Genomic DNA, 26,203 nt, shown 5'->3' with positions numbered 1-26,203 from the left:
CGGTCAGACAGTATTTGAGGTTTATTTACATGGGTTTTGATGGCCTTTTTGGAATAGTTGGATCTGTTCTTTCCGTAGAATATGTGCAGGAGTGGAAATTCAATGTCCAGCTCCACATCAGCTATGATATTTTCTGAAAAATCCTTTCCATAGGATTTTTCCTCCTGAGAAGCTGAGAAGAAAACGTAAACAATGGTTATCTGCTTCTGTGGAATGCAACAGGTGCATCTGTGGTTGGTCTCATGTGGTTGTTTCTAATTAATGGCCAATCAACTGGCTTGGACTCTCTGTCCCAGACAGAATCTTTTGCTATCATTCTTTTTTTTGCTATTCTTAGCTAGCCTTCTGATGAAGTGCTTTCTTCTGTTCTTTTAGTATAGTTTTAATATAATATATCATAAAGTAATAAATCACCCTTCTGAAACATGGAGTCAGATCCTCATCTCTTCCCTCATCCTCAAACCCCTATGAACACTGTCACACATGGGGAGGCACAAATTCTTCCTTCATTTGGTCCCTTTTGTCCTTCATTCTTTGAATTAAAATAAACAGTAACAAGGAAATCACTACTCTCTTATTTCCTGTAGCCTATCAAATAGTTTCCCTGGAAGTAATGTGTTCCTCTGAGCTAGGAGTTGGAAGTTCCTGTTAGGATGAGCAACAAAACCAGCTTGCAGTAGTCTGCTAAAAAAGAAAAAAAGCACTACAAGATCAAGCTGTACTAATTGCCACTTATTTTTGCTCCCTGGGAGAAAATAATATTGGAAATAATATATGGCTGATAATAAATTTATGTGTTAAATGAAAATATATTAAATCTTTATATGATGCGAAGGAAAGTTTAATAACAAGATTGGTCCAGAGGGAGTACTCAGCTGCTGAAACATTGTTCCTTTTAAGCTTTAATAATTCAGGTAAGTGGATCACTGCAAGGTTACAAAGAAATGATATTCCTTTTCCTACCCTCTCATTATCAAGAGTGTAGAGAATGTTTCACCCTGTTGATGTGTCAGGATACCAAAGTGCATGGGCCAGATGTTGGATGCTTTATGGAGAGCTCTGACTCAACTTTTCCTCCCCATATTCCTGTGCATCCTACTTTGAGACTCGTATTAATACTTAATTTTTGGACAAGTATTGTCTCAGTCCATCCTCAAAAAAAAAAAAAAAAAAAAACCCAAAAAAAAAAAAAAAAAAAAAACCAAAAAAACCCCCAAAAAAACCTCAAGATCAGGGAAAGGAGAAGCCTGAGGCAAACACAGAGATCTCCATCACAGCAATGTGCTGTGACTGGGAATGTTGATTTTTTTCACACTGAATAGGGAACTCATCATTTAAAAAATTACCTTGTAGCTGGTGATAAGAGCACCTTTCATTCCTCTGCAGACAACACTTGTGCTGTGGCCCATTATGGTGGGTGCTTTTATCAGTGATTTACAGCCAAGCTGTCAAAAACTTTTAAAAGCTTCTATTAAATTGATGTGGATTTATCTATCTAAGGCCTTTGAAATAAAGGAGCCCAGTTTTGGCCTCCTTTTCTAATCAGAGTGTGCAGCTCACACAGGGCACTCAGCTCCCCAGCCTTCTAGGAGGTCAGGCATTTGTTTTGTGGCCCAGATCTGAGAATCCCTCGAGAGCTGTGTGCAGAGCAGAGCCTGTGGATGTTTGGAAAGCAGTGCCTGGTGTTTTTTACAGGGACAGCAGCATTATTTGGCTGCACCAGAGTGGGCTGGGGTGGCACTGGGAGCACAAAGCCCCTGCTAACCAGCACCACCCTGCAGCACATCCATGTGTGTGTTTGATTGCAGTGTTTCCAAATGTGTCCTGACATTAAAAACTGGAATGCAGGAGTTAGTGTGGCTGTATCATCTTTCATGCCAGTGGCACTGAAGTTGTTATCTTGTGTAGGAGTTTGAATGCTCTGTTTTTGTTGTCTCTTTTAATGTCATCCCTGTGGATGACACTGACTCTCGTATCCAGCTGGGTGTTTGCAGCCAAGGCTTTGATTCCTGCCAGGAAAGCCAGGACAGCTGATCCTGCCTGGGAGCAGCAGCTCTGAAACCTGAGATGGGGAGAGCCCCAGGAGCTCCCTGGTACTGCCTACCTGGTAGATGGAGTAAGAGCTATTAGAATAGTTTTTATCCTATTCGAATTTTTTTTTATCCTTCCCTCCAGTGCCACTTTTTTGAAAACCACTCCTCCTTTCTCTTGTCTGTAATCACACTGGTGACAGCAGGGATAGCAAATGGCAGAGGGGAGACCCTGCTCAGCCCTGACCCTCACCCAGAGATGTGAGTGCAGCTGAAGGGCTCTTTTAGGCCACAAGGACAGATCCTACCCACCAAGTTTATCCTGAGTTAGTGCCCAACCACGATCTTGGGGATTGTGGTGCATCCCACCAAGTTCCCATCTTCTGAGCAAAGTTAGATTAGTTTACTGTAGTAATTAATGCAGATGGTTTGCTAAACCTTAGGGTGGGAAATAGGACATTTGCTACTCAGAATTCCCACAGCAATCCCATTTGGGTGTAGGATTGGTGGGGTTTTTGCTCCAAGTTACAAGAGCACCTCAGTGCAGGTGTGGAAGCACTTGCTGTGCAGCACTTCATGGGTTAATGCAGAGAAGTTGATCTCTGAAAATGCCCTAAAGGCAGGCAGGAAAATTCTGCTCCTAGGGGTAAACAAAATAGGAGGAGAAGAGAATAACTCAAAAAAAAAAAAAAAACCACAAAAAACCCACAGAAAAACTCCACAATGATAGAAACAAAAAAATAGAGTCTGTGCCAGTCTGTGTCCCTGCTGGGGTAATTTTGGAATCCTGCCCTTCTGGAGGGTCTAGACAGATCAAAATACTGGGATCAAAACAGAAAGTGAGACCCAGAGTAACCAGCTAAAAGGGAGCCAGAGCTCAGAGTGATGCTCTTCAGCCCAAAACAAGCTTTGAACTCAAACATGCTCTTGGCTGCTCAACCACTTCCTTTCAGAGTGGCCAGGCTCAGAGAAGAGCAAGGCTGGAGGGTGCTGGACCCCAGCCAAGCAGTCAAGGCAAAGATGAGGGTGCTGTGTCAGTCAATGTGAGAAAAATGCCATGAAACCCACCCTGAGTGTCACCAGAGGAGGGTTATCAGCCAGGGGGAGCAGTGACAGCAGTGCTAGCTCAGATGGCTCTTCCATGGACAAGGAGTTTGAGCAAGAGATGAACAGGATTTTAACTTGAACACAAAGGGGAGAATTGCTACACCCCAGCTGAATATTCGTGAGCACACCATTGTGCTTCCAGAGGAACCTTGACTCATTTCAAAAGAATAAACATTAAAAGTAAAATTTCAGGCCACTACAAGAGTGAGTTATCTCTGTGAAGGGAAGAAGTATGTTAACAGCTAAGTGGGAGAGAGAAAATGTGAAAGAGTAGAGGCAAAAAGAGTACCTGTGACTGGGTTCTGTAGGTATCAAAACTCTTGCTCATGATGAAAAGTGTCTGTAGTGCTCTAATGATTGGGAAAGAGTTCAGTTACCTGGCAGTTCATGTCCCTGGGAGCTTCCCCTTCTCCAAAAACAGACAGTGCATGAGTTCATGGCTTGCAAGTGGGATAACTGAGGGAGTGAGTGTCACCCTCAGGTCTGGGAGAGAGGACGAGGGAGTTCTTAGCCTCTGTGTAGGCTGAAAGCAGATTAATATATGTCTATACATATATATTTGTTTATATACCTAAAGGAAGCATTTTCTATGACCAGAAAATGCAAGTGTTTAGGGTTGGGTGAAACAGAAAGCAAATGTTTTTAGGTTAGAAGGCATCTGGCAAATTTCCATAAAAGTGTCAGCTACAATTTTGCACAGGGCTGACGAACAAAATTACAAACTTCCCCAGTAGTGTAGATTATTATGGCCAGAGAGAGGGGTCAGAATAAGAACGTACACTCTCAGTAAACAGTGGCCAAACCACCCCAATGTGATTTGCTACTGCTGAGCGGAGGAGAGGGTTTGTGTTGAACAGGCTTGCAGTTCCCACTGCATCCTCAATGATATTACTTAAAGTGTTGCTTGGAAACCTGGTTTTGTCTTTTAAAATTGTAAAATAAATAGCAGAGAAGGTCTAAAATAATTTATTAAAGGTTCTGAGGAACTGGAGGAGGAGGACAGCTTTCAAAAATGTTGATGGGGCATCATTAAAGGCTGCAGTCCATGCAGCTGGTGCTCCTGCTACAGAATCACAGAATGACCAGGTTGGAAGAGACCTCCAAGATCATTGAGTCCAACCCAGCCCCAGCCCCTCACCCAAACCCTGGCCCCCAGTGCCACATCCAGGCTTTGTTAAACACACCCAGGGATGGGGACTCCACCACCTCCCTGGGCAGCCATTCCAGAACTTTATCACTCTTTCTGTAAAAGCTTTTTCCCAATCTCCAGCCTGTATTTCCCTTGGTGCAGCCTGAGGCTGTGTGCTCTGGCTGTGTCAGTGCTGCTGCAGACAGAGCCCAGCCCCAGCTGAGCACAGGCACCTTTCAGGAGCTGTGAGAGTGATGGGGGCAGCCCTGAGTCTCCTTTTCTCCAGGCTGAGCACCCCCAGCCACATTAGCAAACACCAGGGTAAGGACAGCTTTACTATTGAGTAACTCACAAATTGCTCATGCTTGTACAGATTAGCTGGGATTGTGTCTGGCAGTGGGAGCCAAATGGTTTTCAAGTTCTTCCCTGCCTGCCCTGCTGTCAGCAGAGCACGAGCCAGATCCCACAGGCCCCAGGCCCTGGGAATTCAAAAGCAGGAATGTCACTGTCACATTTTCTGGAAAAATCCCTTTGCCCAGGACTTTTCTCCTAGGAAGCTGAAAGGCCTCAGAGAAAAGGAAAACAATTCTGATCTCATTTGCTTCTCCTGTGTTGTGCTCACATGTGGAATGTGTTTGGAGATTGTTTACCCACAGGTGATTGTTCCATTGCATTCTGCTGGGAGTTGTTTTCACTCTTTGGCCAATCAGGGCCAAGCTGTGTCAGGGCTCTGAGGAGAGTCACCAGTTTTCATTGTTATCTTTTTAGCATTCAGTGAGTATCCTTTCTCTATTCTTTAGTATAGTTTAGTGTACTATTCTTTAATGTAGTATAGTATCATAAAATAGTAAATTAGCCTTGTGAGAGCATAGAGTCAGATTCATCATTCCTCCCTGCCATGGGGTACCCCACAAATACAACACAGGAGCTGGGGCTTCTTCACTCCTCCTGCATGCTGGAGGAGCCAGAACTCAGTTTCTCAGGGAGCATTGATGAGCTATTGCCATGCTGGAAATCCCCAAGCCCAGTCTTTGTGCAGCAACGAGCCTGTGAACGCTGGGACAATGACACACGAGGGGCTGGTCCCAATCTCTCCATCGATCTCCCCTGTCTGCCTGAACAAAGGCCCAGCCTGACACAGACAGGTGAGGGCAGCACATCTGAATAGCCTGACACCAAGCAAAATGACTGCAGCCCTATCTCTCTTTGTCAAGCGTGTGAGTGGTGTTAAACAGACAGTGAAACCTGCCTGGGTTACAGCAGCATGGAACTCCAGGGCTTTGGTAGCTGCCTGAGGAGGAAAGGAAAATAAAGCAGAGTGTATTTGAATGCCTTGCAAGCTCTGAGCCTGCAATAGTAAGCTAGAAATAACAAGATTGCTATTATATATCATAATGGCCAAAAGCTTAGAAGGAATCAAAAAGGATTACTATTTCATGGAGTCTGAGGGAATATGAGGAGTTGTTGCTGTTTCTTGAAACAAAAGTGGATTGAGGGAGCTATAAAGCCACCTACTCAGTACATAAACAGTCCTTGAGGGAATGAAGGTAGAGAGAAACTTGCCATTGGGAATTAGAGAATTCTACATTGCAGGATATCCCAAAAAGAGGTCATAGAATACCAGAATGGTTTGGGTTGGAAGGAAACTTGAAGTCAATCTAGTTTCAACCCCCTTCCATGGGCAGGGACACCTTCCACCATCCCAGGCTGCTCCCAGCCCTGTCCAGCCTGGCCTTGGGCACTGCCAGGGATACAGGGGCAGCCCCAGCTGCTCTGGGCACCTGTGCCAGGGCCTCACTGGGTCCTTATGAGGACATCAAGATATGAGGGAGGGCCAAAAAGAGCGATGTTCAAGATTCTTTTTGGCCTAAATAGCTTTTTGCACCCTGAAACTGTTCCCACAGGCACCTGACACCATTGCCACCTTCTCATGCTCTCCTCCACTGCAGCCACCATTTGGGCCAAGCAAAGAATTCATGTTTCGGCTTGGTGGCTGAAGGAGAAACCATCTGCTTGCCAACATTCAGCACATTACAAATTCATTCTAGACTGGATATTTTATTAGTTACTCCTTTTCCTAAAGAGTGGCATGATTGAAATCTGTTCTTTCACCCAGGTTGATCCTGATTTACTCAATTAAACCAACAGAGCACATAGCCAGCATCTTGCCCCCACAGTGACTTTCAGTGGCCACTGCCCCTGCTACTGCTGTGCCAGGAGCGAAAAATGTGCTGTACTTGCTGGTGTGGAAAACGCCAATCACTTGTTTTTAAAATTTTAAAAGTTTAATAGTAATAAAATGGTTATAAAAATAGTAATACAATTAGAGTAATAATAATTTGGACAAATTGAATTAGGATACTATGAGACAATAGGAACAAAGAGTTACAGATGTCCAGGTACCTTTTTCTGGGCAGCACGAGCCCCAAAAAAGGACCCTTAAAAACAACAGCCTGTTGCATATTCATACACCTCATACATGATGCATAAATTCCATTCAAATACAGGAATCTGTCTGGTCATTGTCAACTTCTTCCTCTGAATCCTAACAGCACCTTCGAGGTGGGAAGAAGTTTGTTTCTTCTGATAAGAGGGCAATAAATTCTCTTTCTCTGAAAGATTTCAGTGTCCTAGGGCTGCCTCATTCCTTTCTTAAAGAAATCCCACTAACATAGTTCTTATTTTAACTACAAAAGTTACCTTTTAATTACAAGACTACATTTATCAGATTATAAAAATGTTAATACAGCACTACTAATCAATACATCTAAGTACATATGGTAAATATCTGCGTAGAGCCATATAATATATGATATAGGATATATGATATGTGATATATGATATATGATATATATATAATAAAAACTTTTCACACTGGGTTGCCTCAGCTGTGTGTTTCTGACTTTTCTATGCTCTTGTCCTTTTATTCCTTGCCAACATTGAAGGCTCTGGGGTCTCTAATCTCACCTTTCTGTGTCTCTCCCAGTGTGTACCAGCTCGTTGTCAAGGAGGAGAAGCTGCAGAAAGCCCGGAGAGCTGCAGACATCATCGAGTGCTTCTCTGTGCCAGTGAGCTACAAGAACGCCTCCAGCCTGGACTCCCCACACTACTTTGCAGCTGAGCTGAAGCCCATCAACCTTCCTGTCACACAGCCCTTCACCGTGGGCGACAACAAGACCTACAATGGCTACTGGAATGCTCCTCTGTCTCCCCTGAAAAGCTACAGCATATACTTCCAGGCTCTTAGCAAGGCCAATGGAGTAAGTGCAGGGAAAATTGAGCTGCCTCTGTAGGTGTGACTGCCTCTCTCTCTGTCCTCCTCATCATTCTCCTTCCTTCTCGATTGGATGCTGGTTTAACTTCTCCTTCTTATTACCCTCTTACAGAAATCTGATGAAAATCAAGCATGCCATTACTTGTCCTTCACTCTAATCTCCTCTCTCTGATGCTCAGATCCAATGAGAAATCTGTTGAGGACCCTGATTCTGTAAAGGCACATGTTGCCATGTGATTTACTAAATGAGCTGCTTAGAATTTAGATATTTTTTTCTATCCTTCAATAAGCATGAATGTCAGAGTAGGGGCTATTGTGCTTTTAAGAGCCATAATTGCAGTGTCTTGATAGTTCACAGTGCTTGTGATTTTGGAGGAGCTGTTAGGAATTTGGATTACCTTGGAGCTTGCACTTGGCCATATCCTAATGCAGCACTTGTGGTTGGGAGTTCCAGCCTGAGGAAATCAGGTTCTGCAGTGGGGACTTTCTGCATCTCTGTCCTACCCCTCTGTAATTCTGTAGTTTTATATATCTTTGCTTTGTGATATGGGATTTAAAATGCAGACTGCACAGGGAATGTAGCTCCCCCCCTATTCTCAGACTCCAATGACACAAACAATGCCACAACACACCCCATCCCACCACAGGAAAACAGGAGGCCTCTCCTCTCTCTCCTCTTCCAGCAGAGGATAATTTGTGACCTTTTACCTCTCCTGTTTCAGGCCAGACCCAGCCTCAGTGGATCACCTTCCTCCCCTCTGGCTCCCCAGCTGTGTTTCATTCATACATAACACAAGAGAATTTGCCCCTCTGGCCTCCTGAAGAGTCTTAGACCATTAACAAGGCATCACAAATTTGAGTAGCAGAGTCTGCTATTATTAGCCTGTTTGCCAGTGCTTTCAGAAATTAAATTTTAACATAGATAAATTCTCTATGATATCACCCCTGAGAGAGAAAAATTACAAAAATCAGTCAAAGGTGAACAGTGCAGGCTTTAGTGGCTTTTACACCTGAAATGCAGCTGCACATTGCAGAGGACTGGGATGGTTTCACAGGCTGGCAGTGCCAAGGAGTGTTCACAACACATCTGAGTGCTTTACACCCTTCATTTATCACCATTTTCCTGCACAGCTTCTGCTGTGTGGCTGACAAGTACAAATTCTCTTCAACACTATGCTGGTTTTCACCTTGGTTTCCTTTCTAGCCAATACAGTTTCCTTCCAGCACTGCTCAGTTAATTCAGTTTTGGATTTGCCTTTATAAAGAAATTGTGAATATATGTATGTGTCTCTCTGTTTCTAGTTAGTTCCCCCATGTGTGATAGTTAATTGCTAGTGAATGGATCCCCAGGGAAGAAGAAACTTTATTTGCTCAAGTACAATATAATATTCCATAAATGGGTAGTGAGGATGGAAGTGTAGGCTTCCCTTGGTGTTCTGGATTCAGGCAGCACTGGCGTTCCTGCTTTTCCTGCATCTCACCCTTCATTCCAGGTGTTAAGGACTCAAAAAAGGATGACTTGCTTGGGCTGTCCTAACAGGAGAGCTTTTTAAGCATAAGTTAATAAAATAGTACAGTTCATGACAGGATGAGAAGTATCCAGCCAGACACAGTAAATTCCTATTTGAGAAAGCAATTTCCTCCTGTGTTAATTATTTATATTTCTACAGGATATGCTTTATATATCCTGAAAGTGTAAGGTGTGGGTAAAAGTATAGAGGAAATGCTCAAGAGTGGAATGTGGATCTTCAGAGGTGTAGCTTCTGCTCTGATCCCTGTTTCTTGGTAAAATCATTATGCCCCACATTTCAAACATTAGGGTCAATTTGCATCTGTGAATAGCAGGTTCTTGTTCCATTCCCAGAATTATTTGCAGGTATTATTTGTATTGTAAAATTCTGAGTTTTCACTTGTCTGTAACCTTAGCAGCTTTGAAAATTCTTGGAAAGGATTTCCAAATCCAGGTCTTGGAAAATCCTACAAATAATTATGGCTGCAAAATGGCATTTCTATCCCTGCAAGTGTCCAAGGCTGGGTTGGATGGGATTTGGAGCAATCTGGGATAGTGGGAGGTGTCCCTACCATGGCAGGGCATTGGAACTGGATGGTCTTTAAGGTCACTTCCAACTCAAGCCATTCCATGATTTTTGTTAAAGCACATCTGCAAAAAGCCTGCCACAATAACAATTTAGCAGGGTTAAAGTAGAGCCTTATGTTCCCTTACACATGAAAAAACTTAACAGAATATTGCCACTCATTTTCTAATTAGGATATTCCATAGTTTCATTAATCACTGACAGTTGTGGAATGATGAAATTTCTTTCCACACCTGGAAGCTGCAATGAGAAGCCTTCATGCAGTGAACCAGAACATCTTCCTTTGGAAACAGAGGGCTCTGGGGAGAGCCTGATTTCAAGAAACAGCCTGGATTTGGTCAAAAAGCTTGATGAGGAGGAGGTTAGGAGTGTTGTAGGAGTTGTGCATTGTTTGAGCTCTTCTGTACATGGAGGGCTGTGCTCATTCGGTGTTCCCGTCTGCTCTGCAGCCATTAGCTCTGATTGTTACACTGAAAGGAACATAATTAACAGCTGGATGCAAAACAAGTGTGGCAAATTGCTGCAGAGGCAGATCACCAGCTCTTCTGCCTTCTCTTGTGCACTGCTGTGGTTGTCTCAGAGTGTGAATGGAAAAGCTGGGGCTGGCTGGATCCATCTCCTGGGCACTTTGGTCACTGTGGTGCTGCCTCCAGACTGGAGTCTGAGCAGGACGTGGTGAGACTGGGTTCTTTTCAGATTTGTAACACAAAACACTTCCAAATCATGTGAATTTCTCTCCCAGACACTGCTGAGACCCAGATGCTGAGCTGAAATGTGGCAGAGTTTGGAGTGAGAGAGGGGAGAAGGAGGAAGGGCACACAGAAACTGCAGGCTTGGTGGCTGTGGGAGTGAGGAGCACCATTAGTTACTACTCAGGTGATAGAAGGAGTCAGCACAAGAGGTGGCACAGAAGCAGAGGGCACATTTGGCTTGGCTGTGCTCTGGCAGGATCTCCAGACAGTGTCACAGCCATCCAGGTAGGGATCTGGCGTTTGCTGCTTGTCCTGGTGCCACCTGCTACAGATGGCTGCCTGACAGAGCATGAAGGTTTGCTTGTCTGGAAACCCTCCCTGAGCTCAGCCCCTTTCAAACTCCAGCCCTGCCAGTGTTTTTCCCTCTGGAAGGTGAGGCTGTGATGGTGTTCACAGGGGTTCTTGGATGAGGGAAGAGACGAGAATGTTGACCTCATGTTTCAGAAGGCTTGATTTATTATTTTATTATATATATTACATTAAAACTACACTAAAAGAATAGAAGAAAAGGTTTCATCAGAAGGCTGGGTAAGAATAGAAAGCAAAGAATGATAAAGCTTCTGTCTTGGACAGAGAGTCTGAGCCAGCTGACTGTGATTGGCCATTAATTACAATCAACCACATAAGACCAATCACAGATGCACCTGTTGCATTCCACAGCAGCAGATAACCATTGTTTACATTTTGTTCCTGAGGCTTCTCAGCTTCTCAGGAGGAAAAATCCTAAGGAAAGGATTTTTCATGAAAAGATGTCTGCAACATGAGGCCAAGTTGACAACCCTGTGTTACTCCTTATCCTTACACTGGCTCAATAATCAAACTGATGCTGCAGGTTTGGTTGTCCCCAGGTCTTTTTCTGGTTACTGATCCAGCACCACACTCCAATGGGGAGAATTTTTGGCTCCTATGTGAAACCTGCCTGAATTTTTGAGCAGCTCAGAAACCAGAGTTCCTTAAAACAAATCCTTTCTGGAGCTGCATTTTACCTCATTGAGTTAAAATGAAATTTTTAACAGCACAGTTGCAATCAATAACTCTTGGCCATTTTTCCTTGAAATGGGAGATGAGCAGGAGCCTGTGTAACACAGCCAGGAGTGATGGGGGGATGCTGCCAGCTGCTCTGCCAGCCTGGTGGTCCAACAAGTGACTGATGTCTTTAACCCAGAATTGTGAAAAGTAGCACTGCAGGAATCAATGAGAATATTATTTTTTTGAGGGAATGATAGACTCTACCAAGATTCCTATTGATTTTTTGCCTCTCTAATGACTTGTACTACATGCACAATCGGGCAGCTCATTATTATCAGGGGAGTTGAGGCTGGATTTCTTGATGCTGACAGGTCTGCTCACAGCACACAGCATTATTCCTCTGGAACATTTGGGAGGTATGGATAGAACTGCCAGCAGAGAGATGCCATTCATCCCTCTGGAGATGGCCATGAAAAAAACAGGGAAGCTGAGTTCAGCACGAGCTGTGCTCTGAAAGATGAAATGGCACCAGGGCTGCCTGCATCACTTCTGTGAGCTACTCACCAGCTCTGTGTTGGGGAGGATTTTGGGTGTGCAGTTTATCCACTTACATTCACTCCTTCTTAATCTCATCCACAAGGCAGCTATGGGAACTTTTCACTCTTTGTACACCTCTGTTTCCACATCTGGTTGACCAGAGGATGTGGACTGGACCTGAGTGTTTTCTGCATAATGAATAAAATCCTCCCCCAGCCTACATCATTTTTGAGAGGTTTAGAGGAGTGGGTATCCAGTCATCAACTACAGATCATTGACATGACTTCCTATTGTAAATAATAAAAGCCCTAACCACTTTGTTAAACCTCCCTTCTCCAAATGACACAGATACTAAAAAAAAAGAGCTGATAATTGGAATAGCAATAATAGTCTTTGGAAGGAAATAGCAATTTCCTGGAGCTGGCAATAAAAATTATAGGGGAGTCCATTGACCCTGCACAGACATATTTTAAGACTGCAAACCACTGGCTGCAATGGCATGTTAAATAAACACATAATTTAGATTGGGCAAAATTTGTTGAGTACCAAATAAATAACTCCTTAAGGCTGGGCAAACCCATGGTTTCTATGCTGTGTGAAGCAGGTTGTTAACAAATTCCATGTTCAGCTCTGGGACGTGGGGAACTAAAGGTGGAACTGAGGCCAGGGGGAGAGTGGTGATTCCTTGTCTGGTCCATGCACCATCAGCAGACAAAATTTCCCAGTCTGAGGTGCCTCAAAAGCTCTGCCTGTTGTAGGGCAGCCCCCATGGCACACCTGGGGACAGCAGGTCCTGCTGGGGCTGGCAGGGGGTTCTTGAGGCAAGGCAAGCTCTGTTTGACTGCTGCAAAGTCATAATCGTAGTAAAGGAAAGGGAAAAATGGTGGGTGTGAAAACAGATGGATGAAAAAGCTTTGCTGCTTTCATTGCTGTTGGTAGTCTGTAAACAGCAAGCTGTCAGTTTCAAAGAAAGGGGGGGGAAAAAAAAGATCATGTGGCTTTTTAGGTTGTGAAGATGCAGCTGTCACATAAACATATGTCCTGCTGCCCTCATAGCCCTTTTCTGCAGAAAATTGTTCCCATCCAAACACTGAAGAGACAGAGGCAGAACTCATTTTGTTATTGTGTATTTCACTTGAGTGAGATGCGCATTTAGGAATCTCGGTAATTAGTAGACAGCAGCAGCTCCTTTACTTCTAAAATGAAAGAATAAACTTATACTACAAGAATGTTTTAAGCAGCCCTGGAAATGCAGGGGATGCTAAAGCAGGCTCATGGTGTGCAGTGCCCAGGCTGTGGGCACAGAGGGCTCACAGAGGGTCCCTGGGCTGTGCTGATGGAAGCTGCAGGTCCTCCCTGCAGGAACAGGCTGCAGCACCCTGACACACACTGCTCATATGTGCTCATGCTGTGTGGACTGAAAAATACTGCCAGGCTTCAGCCTTGAGTGAGGGTACTCCATACTCTTCTTTTATTCATTGGTAAATGGGCTCCAGAAAGCAAATTTCCATCAATATGTTGAGGTAGGAGGTGGATGGGCTCATTTTGCAGGGAGCTTTCAGGGTGTGGAGCATGTTGGAAAGTGAGGGTTGGGTCAGGAGCTGCAGGATGTAGCCATGGAGTGTTTTCCTATTCCATTATCTCAGTTAAAATGTGCCTACGTTGTTCCATTACTGTTTGGCTGTAAAATGTCTGCCTTAACCTGGCAGTGATACAGAGCTGAAGCAGTGCTGGCATCTCAATTTAATTTATTCTTGTGAGTTCAGCCATAGCATGAAACAGATATGCAGAATATGTTGGCTCTCTGGGTATCATTAAGATTGTTGTAGATATATAAGGCCTTGTAAAACTTCTGTGATATCATAAAATGGGAAATAAGTATTGCAGCATTTGAAAGAATATTCAGAAATACCACAGAGACTGAATTTTGGGGAAATATTTGGGTTTTTTTTTCTAAAATTTCTACTATTATGTCTTTATTTAATTATTTTTTTTGCCATTGCTTTAGGTAAGCTGGATGGACCATTGATAATTTCCAACATTGTTTATTCCTGCTTTGCTGGTGGCTAAAGAGAAGACCCTTGCAGTGATAGGACAAGAACTAGTGTGTACAAATTCAAAGATGGGGAATGTAGCTTAGGGGGAAAACATAAAAATAAAAGCACTGCCCCTGCCTGTGGCACTTTAAGGTGCATTCCAGCCCATTAACATTTTATGATCTTTACTGTGTACAGGAAAGAGCCTTGAAGCAAAAGTAATATTTTTCAGAAAACAAACATGATTGTGCGAAACTGGGTTTTGTGGTTTTTGGGAGGATGATTGGGTTAGTTGGGGTTTTTTTAGTTGTTTTGGGTTTGGGGTTTTTTTTTGGGGGGGGGAAATGTATTTATTTATTTTGTTCCTTCTTAAAAAGATTCATGCAAACTTACAATTCTCAGCATCAACCAAAGAAAAATAGAGTAGATTGAAAGGGATCTCATTTTTATGAGACACCAAAGAGATGAGCAATGGAGAGCAGTGGAATAATCAGCCTTAATCCAGAATATGGACTAAATTCAAGTCTTTACACTTTAGCACCTCTGGGAGCTGGTGTCTGTGCAGGTCCTTTTATGCTTTCCTCCCCAGAAGATGCAGTTTGAAATGAAGTTCTGAAGTCCACATCTTGTCCCTGTAGCTGTTGCTTTTGGCAGTGCCAGTTCTAAGAGCTGTGGTTGTGCTCAATGCAGCCATCAGTGGGTGCAGATGCAAACAGAGCAAATTCTGTATTCCAAATCACCCTGTGGAAGAGTCTCATGCAGGAATACACACATGTCCAAATGAGATCATTCTAGACTCTTCTTTTTCCAGCACTGACTAATTTCTCCAGCTTTCTGTTACATTCTGAAGCCAGCAGAAAGCAACAAATACACAAGAAAATGGGAGCAAGTGTCCACCTACTTGCAGACTGCAAAAATCCCGTCTCTTAATATTTTATTTTACTCTTCACTGCTGATTTTCCAGCTCACCTTGTTGTAGATCAGAAACTACATCAGGACCTGTCTGTCTTTGGTCCCCAGCACTATGTGCAGAGTCAGCTCTGCAAACAAAGCTGTGTTTTTCCTGCTCCATACATCCCAAGCAGCAACAAAGACTTTGGATTTGCAGAATAACTGGGAATTCCAACTCATTGGAATGAGGGGACTGGGGAGCTCTGTGTGCAGCTGTGGTGACTCTGCAGTGCCAGTGTTGGTGCAGGTTGTGCAGGGGAGCTGATTTTGGGGGGACAAAGGGGTGTAGGCAGAGATGTCTCTGATTACAGAGACATCTCTGGTTACACCCCTTTGTGTAATCCCAGGGTTGCTGGGATGAATAGGGCTTCAGTCCCACTCTGGACTGGGAAATAGACATGGATTGTCCTCAAGGAGCCAGGAATTCCTTAAGAGAGTTTGAAGGCAAGGTCAAAGGGAGGGTTTGTCCTTCTGGGCATCTCATTGTTCTTAGACTGCACACAGTGTGCCTTATATCCAGATTGTGTGGCATCACAGGAAGGGATCAGAGGGAATTGCTCCTGTGATCCCCAGCATTTCCCAGCATGGATCCTGCAATCATCCCCTTCCTATGTGCAACAAAAGCACGAGGAGAAAGGCACAGTGTGTGTCTGCTCCAGCCAAGGAGGATTTGTCACAGATGGAGCAATTTTCTCCAAGAGCAAATTCAGATTTGCACAAGGTTTGTCCAGTTGTTTGAGGATGGAAGGAGGTGCTCAGCAGTGCTTGCTTTGCTGGGCTGTTGTTTCCAGGGCACAGACAGCATCCATATTAATGGAGCATTGTCAGCACAGTAATTTATGCTGCATTCATTACACCTGAGACGTGTAGAGGCATAAAGTGCTCTGCAAGCCTTGCAGCAGATTAGTGCCTGACAGAGGCAGCTCTTGAGCAGGCAGCACATTCCCATTTGGATGGCAATCACAGGCTGGACAGCAGCAACCCCTGCCGGGAAGGGCTGAGCAATGAGGAGCCGGGGGCTCCACAGAGGTTGTGTTTGCAGCAGAGGTGGCCTGAGAAAGCTGCAGAGTCTGAGCTGTTTGTGAAGCCAAAGCCAACATTTGGATCCAAATCCTTTTTCTGCAGCTCTGCAGGCTCCAGGGTGGATTGAACACAGAGCTTTGGGCTTTGTCCCAGCTCTGCAATGAGGAGCTGCAGTGGTAGGGTTGTTAGAACAGCTCGTTTGGCAGAGGCAGCAGCACAGAATGTTGGTCTGCTCCACATCCATCAGAGAGCTGAAACATTCAAATGACTTCTTCGGTGTCTGTTTGCCATGTGTTTAAATAAATACCCAATTTGCAAAATTTGCAGTAATGGTGCATGAAAATGAGATGTACAGTGGCGTGTACTTTTGACCCAAGGCTTGTCAGTCTATTACAGAGCAGGTCATTTAACTGGGAAATTCTATTAGCTAATCAGGCACTTGTGTGGGACCCATCACTCACACGTGGAGCGTGGAGAAACGTGCTGTCACTCCCAACTTTTCAACACTTAAGAGAACCAACTGCAAGCAAATCCAGTAGTGTGGAGTGTTTTATGTGACAAAAACTCTTGGTGGTATTTTCAAAGATGAAGTGCAAGAAAAGATATATATGTATTTTTAGTAGCTTTTTAAAGTAATGTGTGTTTACTGTAGATGGGCAAATTACACACTGTGATGTTTTCCTATATATTTTTCTTGTGTTTTTTTATTTTTCAGGAAACAAAAATCAACTGTGTCCGGCTGGCAACAAAAGGTATGTGGGTCTCTCTTTCCTGCAAAACACAGTACCAGAAATGTAAAAACTACAGTGGTGGCACAACTTGATTACAGTTCCTAGCCAAAGAACCAGCCTCTTTATTTCCTCTTTTATTTTATTTTTTTTAAAAAGGAAGATTGCCAAGGCAGAACAACAATTTCTAGGACCACTCCACTATATTTGTGGCCTCTGTTATTTTTTTAATGCAGGGTATAATTCTCTATGGTTCCTCCTTCCCCTCATTCTGTTGACAGCTTTTCTGTCCTGAGGACTGTTCTTGCTGTTGGCAGAACATCACTGAAAAAGTGACATTAAATTCCCATTCAATTTGTTCTCTCCACAACTGTACAAAGTAGATAAGAGGAGATCTCGTGTAAGCCTAACCTTGTACACGGTGGGGCACAATTCTTACATCATGCCATTTTCATGGTATAATTGAACAAACATTCCTGATTTTCATTGTGGTGAGCTCAGGACAGAGCGAGCTGACAGGTCACGCAGAGCAAACCCAAAACAGCCCCAGGTTGGTTCACAAGGTGCATCTCCTGAGGGACCAACAGTGACAATGCCCGAGCTCCTTCTCTGAGTTTACAGCTGCTTTTAACAACTCTTCTAAAGATTTCAAAATCACCCCAGGGGCTACTTTTCCAGAAAATATGTCAGACACCAGTTTATTTGCAGCACAGAGTGGCTGTAAAAGATTTCCCCACCACAAGTTTTAGTGTGCCAAGGAGCTGTGGGGAAATGCTGAGGTGCTGCCATGGGCTGTGCTGCAGGTGCCTCTCCATTCCCAAACTTAGCTCTGCCATCTTGTGCTCTTGCTGCTGTGCTGAAATGACAAATACCTGCATGGCTGCCTGTGGAGAGTTCACCAAAATTGGCAGGAACCCAGAGATCCTTTGAGGCACCATCCCGTTTTTTCCATTCTTTTCCATCTGTTTTGACTGGTGGCAGAAGTTAACAACTTCAAGGTCCTTTGTCCTGATTCCTTCTTCATCTGCACTTGCAGAGGAGTTGGGAGGGCTCAAAGAAACCCCATTAGCTACAGGACAGCATTTTCCATCTCCCTGTGGGGACATCCCCAGGCTGTCCCAGCCAGGCACTGGGATGGCAGTGACTGGAAAAGGTGTCAGACACCAGTTTATTTGCAGCACAGAGTAGCTGTAAAAGATTTCCCCACCACAAGTTGTAGTGTGCCAAGGAGCTTTTGGGGAAATGTTGGGGTGCTGCTGGTGCCTCTCCATTCCCAAACTTTGCCAGCTTGTGCTCTTGCTGCTGTGCTGAAATGACAAATACCTGCATGGCTGCCTGTGGAGGCTTTGAGAGTTCACCAAAATTGGCAGGAGCCCAGAAATCCTTTGAGGCACCATCCCGTTTTTTCCATTCTTTTCCATCTGTTTTGACTGGTGGCAGAAGTTAACGACCTCAAGGTCCTTTCTCCTGATCCCTTCTGCATCTGCACTTGCAGAGGAGTTGGGAGGGCTCAGAGAAACCCCATTAGGCACTGGAGAGCATTTTCCATCTCCCTGCGGAGCCACTGGAGCTCCCACCTGTGCAGGTGTTTCCCTGCCCAGGCTCTGTCATGCACACTGGTGGGGCTGTAAGCAGTTGTGTCACCACTGAAAGCTGAGGAGGAGGAGGAGCCATTTCTCCCATTTCTCCTTCTCATCTGTGGCTCTGGTGCTCCCCGTTCCCTCTTGTTCCTTTCCTGTTTAAAAGCTCCTTGTAAAATCTTTATTTAATTCATTCTCTGGGTTACAGACATTCTGTGTGTCTCAGTCTATGTGTCTCCTTCCTCTCAGTTCTCTCAGCTGGTAGTAACGTGACCATTTCAAATACCTGATTTTGGCTTTCTGGTGGTAGAAAGAGCAAGAGCAGCACTGGGTGAAATGAATCCCCACAAGCTTTTCCAATAGCATAGGCTCTTCATGAGATCAGAGATACTGGATTAATTAATTTTTGGAAACCAGTTGTTCCTTCCATTTCAGTTGTTAATTTTTCTGGAGCTGGTGGAAGAATGTTGTCATGCTAGCAAGAAGGATATTTGCTCCGTGATTACTCAAAACAAAATAACTTACACAGCTTGAAAAATCCCATTCTGACATGACCTTTTGTTTGCACACTCTGATTTGGGTACCTCAGCAAAGTGTCCTGTAAGTGTTTGACCTTCAGTTGATTTTTGCAAACTGAGATAATTTCATTAACCCTGTTAGGTCACCAGGAAAAGTCACTGAGCCACTCAGTCAATGACCCCCCTCCTTCTGTTGGTTCTGAATGTCATCTCTTTTTAGAAAAAAATCTCTTGCTAGGATTAATTTAATAAGAGACACTAAAGAGATGGGTAGAGCCTGAGGATGTCTAGAGCCACTGCTTTTTGGTGATCTTATTCTTTAGGTTTTTTCCTTTATTGACTTGAATGGGAAAGGACAAGAAATTATGGTAGTTCTAGTGTTTATTCTCGCTGTCTCAATTCATATCACTTTTGATTTATATCACTTTTGCTTCATATCACTTTTGATTTATAGGTAGGTATCTTATTCCTCTGTGTGCAGTGCAGAAATCTCTGTGGAAATTCTCTTCCTCTTTTCCCTGGCTCTGAATTGCAATTCCATAATTCCCAGTGCCTGGCCCCCAGCACGGAGCTGGGATGCCCCAGCTGTGCCTGGTTTGAGGCAGGTTTAGATCTCCAAAGGAGCAGAGCTGGGTGCAGCTCACAGGCAAGGGAGCACCAGGAGATGGGGTGATGGTAATGCCACAGGAGCTGCCACAGCTACAGCTGAGCAAGGTGGTTCTGTGAGCTTTCCCACAGTTTCAGGTTTCCATACATCCTGAGGCTGCATTCCCACGGTACATTAATTCCATATGGATAAAGGGACTAGCCCCTGGAGAGGGCAATGCACAGAGATGCTCACAAAACTGTGATTACACCATGTCCTGATAGCTGGAATGTTCTAGATAACCTCCTGTGTCTGTGCTGTCTTCTGTCTGCTCGTTATATTGATTATCCTTAACGGCATTGCTCTGTATTCCCCTTCATTTGCATTGGTGTTCTTCTGAGGATGGAATGAGCAAACCTGCAGTCTGCCTTGAACAGAATCATCAGAGCTGCCAGTGACATGTGGTGTCTTTAATAGAAATCGGGGAAAAAAACCCTACTTTGGAGTCAGGCTCTATCTCAGCATTAAAAGCTCTACTTGAGTTGATACCAGAGGAGAAAAAAATTGATTTGATGCAAGTAAATAAATACATACTACTGGTGCCAGACTAAATGTTCATTTTGGAATAGAAGCCTAATTTTCCCATTCCTAGACATTTGTCACTCCATTAGCAGCAGTGAAAGGAGTTCTGATTTACACCAGCGACAGCAAGATTAGGATCCAGGCGTGTTTAAGCCAGGCAAGAATTCTCTTGAAGCACTGGATTAACAAGGGCACTGAACGTGAGTGTGGGAGTAATTAGGCAGTAAAATGTGTTAGGCATGTGTTGCTGGGGGATTGTAACACATCCTGGGTGTTGCTGCAAGGCACCTGCTCAGAGCTGAGGCTCTTTAATCACTCGAGAGACGCTCGGGGCTGCTGCACCGCCTCTGCTCCAGCTGGCTGCAGGGACTTGGCTCTCTGTGTCCCACTGCCCCACCACCAAGAAAACCAAAGCAGAGTGGCTTTAAAAGTGGTTTAATCCATTAAAAAAAAAAAAAAAAAAAACAAACTGGAGCTTTCCCAGTTTTTTCCCCTCCTCTTTAGCCAGAAATAGACTGCTCAGATGCGCCCTTTTCAGTTCAGCCCAGCTCTGTGCAGGAGCTGCTTCCCAGCTCTCTGGTGGTGTTTTCTCTTCATGGTTCTCTGTGAGCTGCCCCTCCTTTGAAGTTGATCCTTGTGGTGGCAAGAAAAAGCTCTCAAATCCTTTTGTATTGGTTATTAAATGTTGGGAGGAGGGGGTGGCATCAGCATTTCAGAGCAGCAGCTCCTCCAAAGCGGAGCCAGTGTGTTCCCAGCTGGGCCAGCACATCTCCTGAGCTCATTTCCCTCCATCCAGTGCCTCCATGAGAGGCTGGTGCTGCCTTGGGAAGGGCCAGAGGCAGGGAATCACCACCAGCCCTTGCTGGGTGACCTGGGATGATCCATCAGAAAGCTCCCTGCGTTTGTCCACTCTGTGTAGCCATCCCCCACTTTGCCAGCATGTTAAACATTATGAACCTTTTGTATCTACGTTTGTTCTTTATTTTCAGATTTGTTGGTCTCAGATCTCCTGCCACATCCCTCCTCACATGGGCTATTCTCTTTTTTTTTTTTTTTAATTACTGGACTAATGTTATCTTTCACAGCATTAGGCACTTGGATGCATCTCATTAACATAAAACAGTCTTTAAAAATGTTTATAATTAAACCTCAATTTACCAGCTCTCTGCCATACAATTTTCATTCAGATGGGTTATTTATAGGTTTTGCCATTTGGTTTCCTTGACAGCATTTGTTTTAATATGTCCCATTCTTTCTGAATTAACTGACTTGTTCTCCCTGTCTTAAAGCAACATATTTATATCGACACTTTATTAGAGAAAATTGCAACCTCTTACCGAGAGAGAGCGATTACCTCTTGTATTCCTAAAGTGCATTAAATTAATTTCACAGTGTAATTGAAACCAAGGCAGAGGGCTCATTAATGGTTCCTTATCTCCCCGTACTCATTTCTCCTTTCCTTAAAATGTGAGTTCTTGCAAATGAAAGAATGGAACTATAATAACCATTATGAGGTAAATTTTTTTTTCCTTTTTTTTTGTCTCGTGCATGCTGCCTGGGAACCATTTTGCTTGTTCTTAGCAGTGATAGGTAGACACCAGGTGACCACGCCAAACCCGCCCAGCCTCTTGAGCACAGGTGATTATCAGTTCAGATAAAGGAAAATTGGTCAAGCTTCCAGAGGTCTGAGCAGCTTTGTGACTTCTTGTTTAATGCTTGTTTTGCATGAGAAATTACTTTTACAGTTGCTCCAACTGCAGCATAAAGGAGGGCAGTGCTTTCATGGCGCTCCTTCAGTGGAGGTCTGTCTGTGCTGAGGGTCAGCTGAGGGCTCAACAGCTCTCAAATCTTCACAGCAGCTCCTGAGTGTGATGGAAGAGCCCCACGGGTCCCCTGAGCGTGCATGGAGCTTGCATTTCCATTTAAAGGAGCTGTGCCATTTTCTGAGGCTGATTGTTGTGCATATTCATAGACAGCTGAGTCCTGCTGTGGGAGAAATGGTGGAGAGAAAAGGAAAACTTGATTCTGCAAGCTCTCTGTAGAGGAACTATAGAAACTGTAGTTTCTATAGAAACTTCTGCTGGAGCCAGAGATGCTGCAGAATTGAGCCTCAGCAGCACCAAGCCACTCACAGTGGGGAGGTTCAGAACCTCTCAAGGGTTTTGCAGTTTCCATCAGAAGGAACTTGGAGGTGTGTGTGCCATAAAGTTGCCCCAAGATATGTAACAACGGGACCAGGATCATCATTAACTCCAGAAAATTTAAGTATGGAGGGGAGAGCCCATCAGCTTGTGGAATTAGGTTCTTTTACTTCAGCCTGATGTGCACAGAATGAATGGCTGGGATGTGGCAGTGTTACATGACATTAATGGGAAAGAAGGGTTGCTTTTCCAGTTTTTATATGGATTACATTTCTCTAGGAATACTCCCCTCCCAGTGCTGCATGGCTGTTCCTGCCTCTCTATGACTTCCTTGCCCAACAATTATTTAAACTGCACATCAGCTGTGATGATGCTGAAGCAAAAAGATGCTGGGATTACTTGGAAGTTCAAATGATCCTGATTTTTGGTAGTGCATCAGCATTGGAAGAAGGAAACTTCCTGGGAGAATGTTGAAATCTCAATAAAAAACCTGGGTCTGAAATGTGACCAGGGAAGTCTTGGGCTGGTGGAGAATTCTGAAAAAAAATCAGTGGAAAATGAGGAAGGAAAAAGTTCCTGCTGTTCCCACACAGTCCTGCTGCACATGAAAACTGTTGATTTAATAACTCCTGCTCCCTCAAATCCATTGAAGAGGCTTCTTTTGTTTCCTGGAATACATTCTGGTTTTGTAGACAGATAATGTGTTTTTTAAACAGATCTAATCCCACTTCAAATCTGTTTGTTGCCGCATTTTGTCTTCTAATACACTGGAATATTATTCCTTTGACAGGTTTATTCTGTTTGGTGCTATTTATTTCAGATAAAGTTGAAATTTTTAAGTTGAATGCATGAAAACGGTTGGTTGAGTTTTTTTCCCTCTGAACAAATTTCTGCTTTCTGAAAGTTATTTTTTAGCACAAGTTTTGTGCATTGCAATCCCTCTAGGGGCTTTCTTATCCCAGGGCACAGCTTTGAGTTAGTGCAGAATGGGATGAGGCCAGGAGTGAACTGAATTTGGTATTTCCAGCCTCGTGTCCAGGGGTCATTATCTACCCCAGAGCTCTGCTGCATTGCCAAACCCTAATCCTGGGCTCCCCAATTAAAACAGGCAGCTGGAGGTAAGAGGAGAAGAAGTACTGTGTTTAAGATGAAATCTGGGATAGTTCAGCAACAGGAGACTGAAAACATCACCTTGGTAATTCAGAGCATCCACTGCCAGGACACAAGTAGCTTCAGGATGGAAAGGTCTTTGGAGAAAGGAAAATAAAATATATTATAGCAGTGTGAGCCTAGCCCTCCAGGAACCAAAGCAGGCAAGGATTTACCTGGAGCAGGGTAGAGGTTCTTGTCCCTTTTCAAGTCCCACCTGGTGGGATAGGATGCTCTTGGCTGAACCAGTGGACGTTCACCTTTGTTTGCAGATAAATTGGTAGCCAGGTAAAGGAGTGGAAATTAAAGAAAAGTCAGTAGTTGGACATGAAAGCCACATGTGAAGGTCAAATTAAAAAAAGTTTCCTTTGGCTTTCTTTTACTTAGTTTGAATGCAGGGAGCATTGGATGACTCTTCACTTATGAAATTTAGGGGCTTGTTTTTCATCTCTTCTGCTTGGAAATTTGCAGTAAGAGCTCTTTGGATTCCCTTGGAGCCTCCTCTGCACAGGGACTGAGGAGGGGGCAGGCAGGAGGAGACTCTCATGTTTTAGAGGACAGTGGGGTTTCATGTTCCTGACCTTCACACCCTCACACCAACTCATTTGGGTGACCAGGATTTTGTCTCCATTTCCTGATAGAGATCCTTTCTAAGGTGTGTCAGCCACTGGGCAGGTACTTAAAATTATTCTCCTAAATAGGTTATTATTGTCAGTGAGAGGAATGACAGATTTGCCTTTACAAACAAGCTGTGGGTCTGCTGGTAGATAAAACCAACACTGAGAGATAAACAAAACAATGGGAAAGATTCCACTGATTGATGAATGGAAAAAACAAAGATTTGCCTTTACAAACAAAGTGTAGGTTTGTTGATAAATGAAATGGGATATTGAAAGATGAAAGAAACAATGGGGAAAACCCCTAAATTCTGTAAGAATTTAATTAAAAATTAAAAGGGAGGGTTATACATAAGAGGGAAATCTCTGGTATCAGGCATTCTGGGAAGTCTGTACCTCTCAAGTACCTCAGCCAAAGGGGAAAGAGAGAAGAGAAATGTGCCCAGGAAATTGGGATAAAAAGGAGGCTGAGTCCTCCAAAAATTAGAGAGACCCCAGGGGAATGTCCCATGGGCTCTCCATTTATTGGAATAAAATTAAAGAACTCCTCTGTCTCCTTTTTGGACATAGACCTCTGATGTTTGTGGATTAGTTTTCCTGACATCAGTGTCCTTTAACAGCACTTCCAAAGGCATGACACACCCAGGACTGTTACAAATACATGATGCCTGTTTCCTTAAATAGGTTTTTTTGACAAGCCAGTATTCAGAAACAGCGTTGATATTAACAAGCTTCTGAGCTTCTTCCAGGAGCTGGACACTAAAAACTACGTGGTTGCGTTAGGATATGTGATAAAACTACAAGGTAGGTAGTGTTATTGTAGAGGAAAAGGGAAATCTTCATTCCAGTCTTGCCTGAAAGTGCTGCTTCAGCCTGGCAGAGCACAGGAAGCGTCCTGGTGTTCATGCAGCACACGTAGAGTGCTGACCTGCCCTGCTGATCCCTTTAGCTGGAACAGAGATTCCTCCTCTCCTGCTGCTCCCTCAGCTCGGGGTGAGCCTCTCAGGGCAGCTTTTTGTGGGTCACCCTGGTACCTGAGGCACCTTCATCCCCTTGGGCTCAAAGGTGACTTTATTTCAATGTTCACACTGGTTTTGCAGCTTCTGCAGCTGCTGTGGGTGTGGATTTTTCGTGATAATCATGATGACAGCAGGGTAACTATTCAGAGGGGGCTGACTGGGGGAAAAGTCAGTAATTGTGGTGAATCTCTTGATATACCCATAACACTCAGAGGCACTGAGAAGTTTTTGTCTCTTATCAGTCAAAAGGTTGATCTCCCTGTGTCTGACTTCACAAAAATTGTCACATCCCTAAATCTGAATTTGTCATTTGGTAATTGTCATTGTTTTCCATTTCTATAATTTTGGAGCTAGTTTTTAAACACAGTTCTGCAAAAGTGAAGAGTTAAAACAGAAATGTGCTCTTACCCCCTGAACCATCACATCACTTGTTGGCACCACAGCAGCTCTCTTTAGCTGAGCTCCTCTTTCAGGGAAATGTTCAAAACTTTGTTATTCTTGGGGACTATAAATCTGCTTCTAGCACAAATTAAGGGCTCCTCTTTTAAAAAGAGAGTAGGAAGAAAGAATAGCCTTTGTGCTGTATTTGCCTGGAATCTCCAGAATCAATTATTCACTTAGAGCTATTTTTTAATTCTCATTCAGCTTAGCAATGCTGATCTTGGTGTCTCACTGTGTGTTTACCCTCATCCTCCCACAGATTCCACCTGTAAGCCTGAAAATCCCTCATACAAATTCTGCTCTGTCTTTCTCCCCAGGACTGCTTTGTTTTGCTGCTCTCTCTGCTCAGAATGTGGTTGAAAGCTTTTGGTTCTCATCATTCTGTCAATTCCTTTTGAGCTTTGTTAAAGAAATGAGTGTGTCTCATTACAGGCTTAAGCCTGTGCTGTTTGCAGTCTTCAACAACTGGAGGTGGAAAATTGGTGTGGTGATGTTGTGTGTGGTGATCCTCTTCGTGATATTTATTTTTTAATGAATTACAACAAAGAAACAAAGAGGAATCTGGCTTTTAGATGTGATGAGCTGTTCCACAGTGTTGGCTCATGGTACATGGAGGCACCAGCATCATGCACAGATTGGTTTTTAGTGCTGATAAATTTCTGGAGGGTGTGGTCAGATGACACTGGGCTGGTTTCCACATGAGGATGTAAAAAGGTGCCTTTCCACCTTTATCTCAGTGTTATCATTCCTGGAGGTACCTGTCTGCCCTTGTGTTTGCACTCCAGACTGTGTTTTACAGGCATAGATATTATCAGGAGCTGAAAACATGAGGGAAAACATTCCTGCATGCAGAGCTGCTTTAATAATTTGTAGGCCACTCACATAGAAAGCACCATAAAAAAATAAATAAAGGAAATCGTGTTTACAAGTGATTTGAG

At 43.8% G+C, this 26,203-nt stretch overlaps 1 protein-coding gene across 4 annotated transcripts in view; it reads left to right on the top strand.

Annotated features, from left to right (window-relative positions):
- Positions 1-26,203, top strand: part of PTPRT (protein tyrosine phosphatase receptor type T) — a 489,384-nt gene that overhangs the window by 377,796 nt on the left and 85,385 nt on the right. For all 4 annotated transcript variants that reach the window (XM_059480540.1, XM_059480539.1, XM_059480538.1 and 1 more), the window contains exons 12-13: positions 7,253-7,526; positions 16,620-16,656. In XM_059480540.1, coding sequence (XP_059336523.1) covers positions 7,253-7,526; positions 16,620-16,656 — 311 coding nt within the window. The remainder of the gene's footprint in view (positions 1-7,252; positions 7,527-16,619; positions 16,657-26,203) is intronic.

Source organism: Ammospiza nelsoni, chromosome 12 (genome assembly GCF_027579445.1).
Source record: "Ammospiza nelsoni isolate bAmmNel1 chromosome 12, bAmmNel1.pri, whole genome shotgun sequence".
Classification (NCBI taxonomy): Eukaryota; Metazoa; Chordata; class Aves; order Passeriformes; family Passerellidae; genus Ammospiza; species Ammospiza nelsoni.
The sequence above is the reverse complement of the archived record's forward strand: the minus strand, read 5'-3'. Positions and strand labels throughout refer to the sequence as shown.